We start from the raw sequence: 13590 nt of genomic DNA, 5'->3' as shown, positions 1-13590 counted from the left end.
TCTAGTTTCTGCTTTTGTGATGAAGTTGTTGGGCTATATATATACATACATGTACATGTATATGTTTCTTAATAGACTTTCCAGCTTTATTTTATGATTCTGTGAAGTGTAACACTGTTCTTTTTTTCTTGCCTATAGTCCGATTCCGGACAACAACTGGACTTGATTCTGCAGTTGACCCTGTCCAAATGAAAAATGTTACCTTTGAACATGTTAAAGGAGTAAGTTCAGAAGTTTTATTTGCCTATTCAAATAGTATCTGAGTAATATTCTACATACCTTTGCACTAGCTGTCCTCTAGTAGTCTCCTTACTTACTTCCATCTTTTTTAAAATTCTCTGATTTACTTAAAAATCCAGTTCAAGAAGCACTTTCTTCATGAGGTCTTTCCTGGTCCCTCCAACTCCTAGTCTTCTCCTCCCTCCAAACTTTTATATATTTCATATTTATAGATATTATGTTCATGTTATCTCTCATCAGCATATAAAATTATTTGAGAACATGACCTTCATATTTCCAGTCAGCATCTAGCACAGTACTTAATATATAATAAATACTTGTTGATTATATTATAAGGATATATTTTACTTTGTTCTTTCACTTTACTTTAATTCAACAAACATTTATCAAGTGCCTACTCTGTGAAAAATTTTAGGAGATGGCCCTTTCTCTCTTTCTCCCTTTCTCTCTCTCTCTCTCTCTCTCTCTCTCTCTCTCTCTCTCTCTCTCTCTCTCTCTCTCTCTCTCTCCCCCCTCCCTCCCTCCCTCCCTCCCTCCCTCCCTTCCTCCCTTCCTCCCTTCCTTTTGAGAGGGGAAAGAGAATGGAGAGTAAAAGGAGGAATACATTATTTTAAAAAGCAGCAAGAAAAGAATGGAACTTGATATTTTTAGACATAAGTTTTCATTGATATTTCTGATTCTTAGTGTACCCTAGTATCTTCTCCCTCTATTTCCTCCTTGAGAATCATCTTGTATTGCAAATGATATTTTTTGGAGAGGAAAAAATAGCACAGTTGATTGATACATTGTTTGGAAACATGTGCAATGTGTTATATGTATGAACTCCCACCTTAAGAAAGGAGCAGTGTTTTAGAGGTATCTTCTCATATCTCTTCATTCAAGCACTATTATCTTTATAATTTTGTTATGTTTACTTTTTACTTTTTTGTTCTTTCCATTACCATTGTTGTAGTTATTGTGTATATTGTTTTCTTCTTTTTGCTTATTTTACTTTCCATTAGTTCACATAGATCTTTCCATGTTTTATTTTTGCTTGCCAGGATGCAATATGGCAACTCCTGCTTTTTTTCTTTTACTTGATGCACAGTAAATTTTTTCCATCCTGTTTTTAGTTTGTCTTTGTTTTTGAAGTGTTTCCTGTAAGCAGCAATTTATTGGGTTTTGTTTTCTTCTCCAACCTGTCACTTTTTTTCACTTTATTATATTGTTTAATCTGTTTACATTTAAAGTTAGGTTTGTGTTTTTCTCTATCTGGCTCTAAAAATTTTCTTTCTAAAGTTGTGATCCCCCCCCCCCCCCCCCGCTATAAACTCAATATTATTTCTACTTCAATTACTTTGCTTTAGTCTTTAAGGTGTCCTTGTTCCCACTCACTCTTTCTCCCACCTTTGATCCCTTCTCATTTGGTATCCCTTTCACATTAGGATTTTGTTTGTTAGTTCTTTTACCTGTTTATGCTTCCCTTTTTTTCTTCTCAGTCAAGATTTCTCCTTCCTTTCCTTCCCTTTAGCTGGTCATCATCATTGGTTTTTTAAATCCCTTTCCAAAATAGATTTCTCATCCTCTCCATTATCCATCTTTTTTGTTTGCTCTAGACCCTCATTCTTTGTTTCATGACTTCTGTAATTATTTAGTCTCTTTTTATGGAATTTGCCATTTCTTATAATTGGGGTACATGAGAAGAGTATAAAAACATAGAAAGCATCAGATGAATTTCACTCTTCTCTGAAGTGAATAAAGGAAGATTAAACACTTGAATACACATAATTTGGAACAGATATACATCCAATGACATGAAGATAGGTAGGATAGAGAGAATAACAATGGAGAGATAATAGACCCAGGTAAAACACAAATACCTTGTTTTGCAAAAGAGGTTAAAATAGAAAAGAAAGAAAAGCTTTAGAATTGAAGGGGGTGATCATTCCCTGGGAATGACTGAACAAATTATGGTATGTGAATATAGTAGCATATCAGCATCAGGTTTAGATAATCCAGGGTCTGAGCTGATGCTGAGTGAACTGAATAGAACACAAGGATAATATTGTAAATGAAAGACAACTTTGAAAGACATAAGAACACTCTTGTGTAGTGACCAGTGTTGGTGCCAGACAACAGGATCCATGCTGAAGTATATTACCCACCTTTTGCAGAGAATAGTGATAGACTTAAGATGAAGTAAAAAAAACATGTTTCAGAATCATGGTCACTGTCAATTAGTTTTCCTTGACCTGCTATCTGTTAATAATGTTTGTATTTTTCTCCCTTCCTGTTAGCTATAATAATTCTAAAAAAAAGATTTTGAAATATAATTTTTATTTTTATTTATTTATTTTCCATTTGAATAAGTATTTACTCAATTTAGAACATTATTCCTTGGTTACAATAATCACATTATTTCTCTCCCTTCCACCCACTCTTCTCGCAGCCAACGCGCAATTTCATTGGATATTGTGTCCTTGATCAGAACCTATTTCCATGTTTACACTAGGATATTCATTTAGAGTCTACATCCCCAACCATATTCCTTCCATTCATGTATTCAAGCAGTTGTTTTTTTTCAGTGTTTTTACTCCTGCAGTGTTTCCTTTGGGTGTGAATAGTGGTTTTTCTTGTAGGTTCCTCCAAGTTGTCCATTACATTCGATTGTACCACAGTGTGTGTATAAGTCTCTGTGTACAATGTTCTCCTGGTTCTGCTCCTCTCACTCTGCATCAATTCCTGGAGGTTGTTCCAGTCCCCATGATTCCTCCACTTTATTATTCCTTTGAGCACAATAGTATTCCATCACCAACATATACCACAATTTGTTCAGCCATTCCCCAATTGAAGGGCATCCCCTCATTTTCCAATTTTGTTGCCACCACAAAGAGCACAGCTATGAATATTCTTGTACAGGTCTTTTTCCTTATTATCTCTTTGGGGTACACACCCAGCAGTGCTATAGCTGGATCAAAGGGTAGACAGTCTTTTATTGCCCTTTGGGCATAGTTCCAAATTGCCCTCCAGAATGGTTGGATCAATTCACAACTCCAACAGCAATGCATTAATATTCCAACTTTGCCACATCCCCTCCAGCATTCATTACTTTCCTTTGCCGTCATGTTAACCAATCTGCTAGGTGTGAGGTGATATCTCAGAGTTGTTTTGATTTTCATCTCTCTGATTATAAGAGATTTAGAACACTTTTTCATGTGCTTATTAATAGTTTTGATTTTTTAAACTAAAATTGCCTATTCATGTCCCTTGCTCAATTTTCAATTGGAAAATGCCTTGATTTTTTTGTACAACTGGTTTAGCTCTTTATAAATTTGAGCAATTGGACCTTTGAAAGAGGTTTTTGTAATGAAGATCATTTCCCAATTTGTTGCTTCCCTTCTAATTTTGGATGCATTAGTTTTTTTTGTACAAAAATTTTTTAATTTGATGTAATCAAAATTATTGATTTTACATTTTGTGGGTTTTTCTAGTTCTTGCTTTTTTTTTTAAATAATATTTTATTTGATCATTTCCAAGCATTCATTAAAGACAAAGATCATTTTCTTTTCCTCCCCCTCCACCCCCCATAGCCGACGCGTGATTCCACTGGGTATCACATATGTTCTTGATTCGAACCCTTTGCCATGTTGTTAGTATTTGCATTAGAGTGTTCGTTTAGAGTCTCTCCTCTGTCATGTCCCCTCCACCGCTGTAGTCAGGCATTTGCTTTTCCTCGGTGTTTCTATTCCCACAGTTTGTCCTCTGCTTATGGATAGTTTTTTTTTCATTCTTGCTTGGTTTTAAAGTCTTTCCTTTTCCAAAGATCTGACAAGTATACTATTCTGTGTTCGTCTAGTTTGCTTATAGTTTCCTTTTTTATATTCAGGTCATTCACTCATTCTGAGTTTATCTTGGTATAGGGTGTGAGATGTTGATCCAAACCTAATCTCTCCCATACTGTCTTCCAATTTTCCCAGCAATTTTTATCAAAAAGTGGGATCTTTGGGTTTACCATAGACTGTCTTGCTTAGTTCATTTACCCCAAGTCTATTCCACTGATCCTCTTTTCTGTCTCTTAGCCAGTACCAAATTGTTTTGATAACCACTGCTTTATAGTATAGTTTGAGATCTGGGACTGCAAGTCCTCCTTCCTTTGCATTTTTTTCCCATGATTTCCCTGGATATCCTTGATCTTTTGTTCTTCCAAATGAACTTTGTTATGATTTTTTCTAATTCAGTAAAAAAGTTTTTTGATAGTTCATTGGGTATGGCACTAAATAAGTAGATTAATTTGGGTAGGATTGTCATTTTTATTATGTTAGCTTGTCCCACCTGTGAGCAATCAATGTTTTTCTAATTGTTTAGATCTAGTTTTAATTGTGTGGAGAGTGTTTTGTAGTTGTGTTCATATAGTTCCTGTGTTTGTCTTGGCAGATAGATTCCTAAGTATTTTATATGATTTTAAATGGAATTTCTCTTTCTAATTCTTGTTGCTGAAATGGGTTGGAGATATATAGAAATGCTGATGACTTAAGAGGGTTTATTTTGTATCCTGCAACTTTGCTAAAGTTGTTGATTGTTTTGACTAGTTTTTTGGTTGATTCTTCAGGATTCTTTAATTCTTTAATGGGCATCCTTGTTTCTGGAATATAGTTTTAAAAATGCACTGAGAGGAAGAAAGTCAGAAGGAAAATAGGCAGGCATGGTAGTTTTGAAAATAACTTGTGGAATTTATTATGTATCTTTGTAAAAGTATTTAATGTATGATTCCTATTTCACAGGGTCATTGTGAGGGTTACATACATGAGATTAAAAAGTATAAAATGTTTTCAAACCTTAAAGGACTGTACATGGGCTAGCTATTATTATATTTAAAAAACATTTTAAGATTCATGTTCTTTCCCTTTCTTTACCCCTCCCCCACCCATTTAGAAGGCAGGAAATAATATATCCATTCCACATATGAAGTCATGCAAAACATTTTTGCATTTATTATTTTAAAAGGTAAATGGTATAAAATAGATTCCATTTCATGTAAAATACTATTTTGGTGTTCGATTGCATATATGTAAATCCTTATTTTTTTGTTGTTTAATTTCAGAATAAAATGATTTTGGGAGGAGGGGCAGATAATAGTCCTACTGTACTCTGCTGTTCAACTTGTAGACTTTTAGAGTGCTCTATTCAATTCTGGATACTCTGTATTAAGAGAACATTCATGAGCTTGTTCAAAGAGAAGCAAAATATGTTGAGAAACTACTTAAAATCAGGTTTTGGCATAGTTGGAAGAGACTAGAGCATGAATTTTTGACTTATGTTCTATACATCCCTTTGGCAAGTTGAGTAAAACATGGACCCCTTCTTAGACCGATTAATTCATAGAGAAAGGAAATGCTAAATTTCAGTTGGATATTTATGAAAACAAAGATGTAATTTTTTTCACTTGATATATGGGCTCTTTTAGGAATCTGAGGACCCCAGGATAAAAACTTCTAGAACAGAGAGGGGCATTTATAATGAATAAACCAAGAATATTTTTGGGGAAGGTAGCAAATAGGGGAATTTGGTATGGAATTTATCCATTTTACTTAAATGTTTAAATCTTGGCATTTATGCATATACCTTGTGTAACCCTTTGAGAAGCCTCTTAGCTTTTCTGTATTTTATCTGTAAAAATAATACTTGCACTAGATGTCTGATAATCATCGTGAGGAAAGTATTTGTAAACTGAAAAACATTAAATATAAGGTATTACCAATACCACAAATAGTATTGTGGGGAACACATTTTGAGGCATGATACTATGTAAGCCTCTTGCCAGATACCAAGTTGACCATAACTCAAGTTGATTTTTTTCATTGGGGAGGGGAAAAAAAATTATACAATAAATTCTATATTGCTCAAATATGTGTGTATTTAAAAACATATAAATACATATTTTTAAATTTGTTTGCTATAGGTGGAGGAAGCTAAACAAGAATTGCAGGAAGTTGTTGAATTCTTGAAAAATCCACAGAAGTTTACTGTACTTGGTGGTAAACTTCCAAAAGGTAAGAAATTGCTCCTCCTTTAATCATAATAACTCAAGCTAGAAATACTGTAACTCAGAATTTATCCTCCATTAGGACAGTAATTGAACTAGTGTATTTTTCAATATCAAGAGAGAATAAATTAATACTTTTAATAATAGGTAGAAAGTTTAAACCTGTGCAATAGATATTTTTTTCTTGTTTTGATATCATTGTCATTTTGTTCTGAACTTGGGGCCAGGAATACTTGAGTTCAAATTCTGCCTCAAGACTGACTAGCTTTGTGAACCTAAGCAAGTTGGAGACTAGTTCCTGAGCACTGAACTTGATCCCTATTTGAACCCAACCATCATCCCCTCAAAGATCCCCCAAAAGAATCTGAAAGAAGCAAGAAGCAGTTTTCAAGATCTATCACACCCCTGTGACGCCCTAGGTCTGGACATTGCTCAGCTGTGATAAGACCAGGGTTCATCCACCTGAACCTCTGAAAGGGAGGAAAAGGAAACTTAGTAAGGCAGGAACCTCCTTTCACTTCTTTCCTCTAGATTCCAAAACCTTGTAGCCATTTTTCCTGTTTAACCCTGACCCATTTAATTATTAGAATAAAGACATCTACCATCCAGACCCTAGTGTGAGTGAAGAACACTAGCTCAGCTGAAAGGAGAGAAACTGATTTCTCTTTTCCCCACTAGGGAAGAAGAATATTTCAATCACATTTATTAGAATAGAGGGAAAGGGCAGGTTTAGTGAAGAGACATTTCCAAAGAGGGAGGGAACTGTAGGAAGGAACCACTGTAGGAGGGAACAAACCCATCTCCTTCTTCCTTCTACCTCCTGGGGCAAATGACATCTACTCCTCATATCCCTTGTATAATATTTATGGGGAAAATGGTTGGGATTGAACAACAGGGGTTACGGAAGGTTTTTTAGCAGGGAAATGGAGGAGTTGAAGGGAGAGAGGGAATATGGCTTCTGGTGAGGTAAAAGGAGAGAGATGCCCCCTGCTGAGAGGCTATTTTTGAAAAATGGGGTTCCTGAGAAATGGGCCACTTATGATAGCCTTTGGGGATGTCTTCTCTATGGATTGATGCTGAAGATGCCCCAGAGCAAGTAAGCACGAACCCTCCTGAGGGACAAGCCTCCCCTCAGACTTAGTCGCTCAGCAAGAGTCCAATAATAGTTGAATGGCTGTCCTGAGGTTCAGCTCCCTCTATGACCCCTGAAATGTTAGTCCTCTTATCTGACTGCAATATTCAAATAAAGAAAAATTTAATAACAAGTTTAATTGGGAGGGTATCAGGGAAGAGGGATTCCCTAGATGAGGTTTGAGTCAGCTTTGGAGCTGAGGTCAGGCCTCACCAGCTAGTGGAGGGTTTCTGTTATTCCTGTCTATTGCTATATCTGTTCTAGCTTTTTCAATTTCAAAAGTCTTAGCAGTAGACAGCGAGAGGAAGAAAAGTTCTGACCTTCAGAGCTGTTGGGGCCTGACTCTTCAGACTGACGCCCTTAAAGACCGGCCTTACAGTTCAAACTGCTTCCCTTAAGTCCTTTTGTCAATGACATGATCCCAGGAATCCAGCGAGAGCACACAGTTGGGGAAATCAGGAAAATAGAGGCACTCCTATCCTGAGACTGGGAGAGAGACCTCTTTCCACTTCTAGGGCCAGGAAAGAAGTGCTTGTCACAAGACCAACTGCCATTCCCAGTTGCCCTTTTCCCCACCAACTGTCTGTCTTGTTAATATTTTCTCTCTCTAATATTCCCACTGTTGTTTGTTCCAACTGTTACAAACTGACAGTTGGAACTCAAAGAAGAGTAGGGAAGCCATTTCAAGAGACAGAACAAGGGAGAAACTCAAAAGTCTGACAGTAGACATTTTCATCTGTCAGCTGTATTCAGTTAGAATTCCTGGGCCAGAGTAGCCATTGCTGAAACAGCTTGATTAATAACTGAAGCATTTGGTGACGAGAGTATATATGTGCAAGATGCTACAACTGTTATTCTGGGTTATATCAATGGGGGTTATTATGATTTATTGAGCTTATTGTGTAATTTATAACATAATAGCAGGTGAAATAGATAATACTGTAGGGATGGTGATGAACATAATTAACACCTGGACCCAAATTCCATTGATATGCCCTCTCTGGCACATTCTCCCTCAGTTCTATGTGGCATTTTTGGCAGTGGCAAAGGCATTGTACTACATCGAAGTTGGGGCTAATATCATCATGCAACAGAAGACTTTTAACACACTGATTATTGATAACAGGCTTGAAGCTTTGTTTCATCAAATTCCCATCGTTACTGAAATTTGCAAAGAATATATGAATAAAAAACAAGTGGACATGGGAAAGGGGAAGGACGTGGTGACTGGAGAGGCAACAAAAGAAGATGTGACTATGGACAATGACATGGACAAGGACTCTAAGGAAATTAATGGAACAGCTCAAGGGGCAGTAGGCATAGATTCCAAGGCATGCACTTTAAACACACAAAACACTACATCTGCAAGCACCTTGGAAGCTCACAAGATCATGCCACTCTGAGATGTAGCAAAGCTGACAGACAATGCTGGGATTCTCTATTCGAAGGTCCATAACTCCTTTACCACACACAGGACTTAGACTCACTGTGGAAAAGAATGCCCAAATTTATATCTGATCCCCACCATGCATTAAAAAAAACTAAAAAGAGCCTTCTGTTTATATAAGTCTGATTTTGGGAATGTTGATATCCTTTTATCAGAACTTTTTATGTCCCAGGAACACAAGAATTTTATTGCAAGGACTAGATAAGATTCATCACTTACCAGCTGGCCTGAATCTTATGCAGCTTTTGATTGTGCAAATGCATGGGGAAAGTTTGATTGCTTGACTTAAGAAAAAAGAATGGGGGCAGCTGGGTAGCTCAGTGGATTGAGAGCTAGTCCTAGAGATGGGAGGTCCTAGGTTCAAATCTGGCCTCAGACACTTCCCAGCTGTGTGACCCTGGGCAAGTCACTTGACCCCCATTGCCTAGCCCTTACCACTCTTCTGCCTTGGAGCCAATACACAGTATTGACTCCAAGACAGATGGTAAGGGTTTATTAAAAAAAAAAAAAGAACATTCTTCTACATTTATTGATCGCCTTCTAGAAAATATTGAGGGATTGAGGGATTAATGGGGTTCAACCCAGACTTATAGGAGTCAGTGACACATATAAGAAGATAATTTCAAAAAGGTTGTGACAAGCACTTGAAAGATTTCTTCTGGAATTATTTCCCCTAATATGATTCTGTCTCACTTAATGAACTCGGGGACACTGCCACTTACAGACATGAAAACAAGTAGAACAGGAAAGGGAAAAAAAATACCTCAAGAAAAAACTGCAGGACATCACTGAGACACTTAGAAAGAGATAGAAGTGAAAAACCTGGCTACAATTAAAACATTCAAAAGATAGACCCACAATACCAACAGAGGGATACCAGGAAATGTTTTCTTTGTTCAAAACAAGGACATATAGTGAAAAACTGCCCACAGAAACAACGTTATGAGCAAGGGCAAAACAAAAGAGAGAGGAGATAACCAAAATTATTACTCTCAGGGCAGAGTATATACCAATAGAAATTATGAGAAACAAGACCTCAGTGGAAGATAGTGTAATAGTCACTGCAGACTCAAAGAGGAAGAAACCCCAGATCTACAGTCCATGCAAGCAGCAATCAAGTCTGGGACTAAACCTCGTTATTCTGACGTTGTAGCAAAGAATAGTTGTTACATAGCATGAAGCCAGGCCCCAGAAACACATATTACATAGAAAGGAACAGAAATGAAAAATTTGGGAGGTACCTCAAGAAGGGAACATGCACAAACTGGAAAAAAGGGGATCGAAAAGAAAAGGAGGATGGAAATGGAAAAGGAGATTACAAAAAAAAGAGGGATGATTCTAAGATTTGTGGTGGGAGAACAGAAATTTTGGCAAAAAGCCAGAGGAAATAGCCTAAGTAGAAAGCAAAGGTCCATAGTGGAGATTACATTACAGTTTGCACTTAACCTCCTGAATCTCATTTTCCATCTCTGTAAAATGTTAATATATTTGCCTTTCTCAGAGTTGTTGTGAGGGTTAACATTTAAGCATTTTTAAAAACCTAAAAGGACTTTATTTCTAAATTGATCTGAAAATAATTTAAAGATGGGGGAAACTAGTTATGGGAAACAATTGGGAATGAATGTAAGAAATATAGTTTTTTAAGAAAATATCTTGATCAGGCACTCGTAATCCTTTATGGTTCAGAGACTCTGTTATTCTGGTGAATAACTCAGAATAATGGTTTTAAATGCATAAAGTAAAAAGTATAGTTATCAAAATATATATATTTTTTAAAGGTCATAGACTAAAGTTAAGAAACCATGGCTATTTTGTTTTTATAAATTGATTTGTGAGATTTTTTTTCCCTTAAATTGGGTTACACAAATATTTTCTTCTTTAGGTATTCTTTTAGTTGGACCCCCAGGAACAGGGAAGACACTTCTTGCTCGAGCTGTGGCTGGAGAAGCTGATGTTCCTTTTTATTATGCTTCTGGATCAGAATTTGATGAAATGTTCGTGGGAGTAGGAGCCAGTCGTATCAGAAATCTTTTCAGTACGTTAATATGCATATTAAAAACGCTAGAATTCTTATTTGAGGGACAAAGAGAGAGATTCTTGCACAAGTATTTCCACTTAAAAAGCAAAGGCTTAATTCAATTTCTCTTCTGCTTGAGCTGATTAGTCATATGACTGTGGGTCGAGATCACTATAGCTTAGATAGGGGCCGGTTTTAGGGAGCTTGGTATGTTGAGTAGGGTTGCAACCTTTCACAAGTGAATATAGCTCTAGGACGTAGCATGATGGAAATGGGGTAAGTGATAGATCAGGTTAAGGGCTGCTAAAGAGGGCTGAGGTTTTTTTCTACATTTTAATTCATTGTTATGATAAATAAGGAATGATGGCTGCAACTCTTGTGGTATTTAACTGTTCCACATCTACATATATTTATGTTTGCTTATTTTATGTTATGTTGATTGTTTAAATGTTACTAAAGGTTATATTAAACTTTTAAGTGAATTTTATAGAAAATTTATTTTTTTTTATAATGAACATTTCTTTTGGTATTCAAATGGACAATTGCATATGTTTGTGGCAAATGTGTACCTTTTTTTAAATCCATTTTTAAATCTCTTTTGTTAGGAGAAGCAAAAGCAAATGCACCTTGTGTTATATTTATTGATGAATTGGATTCTGTTGGTGGAAAGAGGATTGAGTCTCCGATGCATCCATATTCAAGACAGACTATAAATCAACTTCTTGCTGAAATGGATGGGTAATTAAAAGTTGTTTTCTTTGCCCTTATACTATATTAATATTTTAACAATATGAATGAGTTATCTCCTTTTACTAAATGTTTAAGAATTTTAAAGAAAGTTTGAATTGGTAAAATTAAATTTGAAAAGCAAGTTTAGCTACATTTCAATTTTATGTCTGAATTATTTGACAAGAGTTATTCTCTTGAGGGTGGAAAATAGGAAGTCTTTTAAATTGCTTGATGACTTAACCATGTGTTGTTTTGTCCTTAACATTACTAAACTGTAAGCTACTACTTTTTAAGAGTTAGCTATGTTTTTTTGTCTAGTTGACTCCTATATATCTGGTTTTACTTAAGTAGTATTTAAGATGAAAGATAAGCAGCCTCTACATTAGAGTATTTTGTGTTTTATTGAAAATAATCAATGAAATATGTCATTCACTTTTGTTATCACTTGTTTTTTTAAAAATAGTTTTAAACCTAATGAAGGAGTTATCATCATAGGAGCGACAAACTTCCCTGAAGCATTAGATAAGTATGTAAAAAATTGATGTTTCATGAACTTTTAGAAATCTCTATATTTGCTTTGAGGAGTTTTTTAATTTTTAAAAATTGCACTGAAATTTGCTAATTTATTAGAAATTGGCTTATGTCTAGGGAGTTGCAGAGACAGATGAAGCTTTTCATTTTTGTTTTTACTAATAATTCTTGTCCCAAACTCTTTATGTGAAAAGGGCTAAAGTTCTCATTCTATCTCTATAAATAGGCCATGATATTGTTTATGTCTTAGGCTGGGGGGTGGTGGGAGGGGTTGATCCTTAATATGTTTCTGTGCTTGTTTTTTTTTTTGAGAACTATATTTCAATATAATTTATTTTCTTCATAATTCTGTGCATTTTATTTTATACATTTAAACTCTGAGAAGGTTCTGCCAGACTTCCAGAGGGGTTCTTAACACAAAAAATTTAAGAACTCAAACCAGAGTCCTCTCCCATATTTACTTGAGTTTCTGTGAATGATGTTGGAAATGAGTTATGCCCTTATAGTCAATAATGGGGACTATTAATTGAATTTTTCTCTAGAAACTGCTTGAATCAGCAATCTGTTCTAGTTTTTGACTGCCACCCACTCACTGTCTTTCCTTGAATGAAATAATCTGGGGAGGTCTTAAATTTAAATGCCAACTTTCAATTTATTGAACCTGGATTGTGGATTTTTTCCCCCACTTCTTGTTTATAGTGCTTTAATACGTCCTGGTCGCTTTGACATGCAAGTTACAGTTCCAAGGCCAGATGTAAAAGGTCGGACAGAAATTCTCAAATGGTATCTGAATAAAATAAAATTTGATCAATGTAAGTTAAAATTCCAGCTGTACATTTTTTCTCTTTTAACACAATAATAATAATAATAATGATTAATTTATGTTTTGAAAGACCAGGAACCCCCTTTTAACTCTTTTATGAATTAATTTCTAAAAACTGTTTGCCAGAAGTCTATTATTTTTAAACTTTTTGCCATCTAAAGTTTGTGATTTTAATAGCTCTGCAAATGCTGTTTTATCATATGTAGACATATTTAGTTTTTTACGTGTTTCCACCTTCTGTGATTTTAATGTCTGAAATAGCAGTACTAGACTGATAGCTTTTTCTGTAGCACTATCAGTTTTGTTCTTTGATCATTTTAGGTAGTATTTGAAAAGGCTCCTCCTGTCTATAACTATTGTAAATTTGTACAGAGCTGAAGGTTTTGTACACAAGGAGCTTCAGCTTCATTACTATTTGCTAAAGCTTAAGAAATATATCCATATGTTTTGAATTTGAATTCTCTTGACAGTATTTTCCATAGTCATCATTAATATCTAGAGAGAGTAATGACATTCCTACAGTAAACCTTGTTTTTCTGAGCCCTTTTAAGGGTTGACACATTCAGAGTATGATGACCTCAAACTGCTGAAAATGAAAATGAAGCAGCAGAGGTCTGGATAATGTTATAAGATAACCTGCCTTTGTTTC

The 13590-nt window shown here is 35.5% G+C and overlaps 1 protein-coding gene across 1 annotated transcript in view; it reads left to right on the top strand.

Annotated features, from left to right (window-relative positions):
• Window positions 1–13590, top strand: part of YME1L1 (YME1 like 1 ATPase) — a 43835-nt gene that overhangs the window by 18581 nt on the left and 11664 nt on the right. The window contains exons 8-13 of the mRNA XM_001367125.5: window positions 139–221; window positions 6179–6269; window positions 10724–10876; window positions 11464–11596; window positions 12051–12113; window positions 12818–12930. Of these exons, the coding sequence (XP_001367162.1) occupies window positions 139–221; window positions 6179–6269; window positions 10724–10876; window positions 11464–11596; window positions 12051–12113; window positions 12818–12930 (636 nt within the window). The remainder of the gene's footprint in view (window positions 1–138; window positions 222–6178; window positions 6270–10723; window positions 10877–11463; window positions 11597–12050; window positions 12114–12817; window positions 12931–13590) is intronic.

Source organism: Monodelphis domestica, chromosome 5 (assembly GCF_027887165.1).
Source record: "Monodelphis domestica isolate mMonDom1 chromosome 5, mMonDom1.pri, whole genome shotgun sequence".
Taxonomy (NCBI): Eukaryota; Metazoa; Chordata; class Mammalia; order Didelphimorphia; family Didelphidae; genus Monodelphis; species Monodelphis domestica.
Note: the sequence above shows the minus strand (reverse complement) of the source record. Positions and strands in the feature narration are given on the sequence as shown.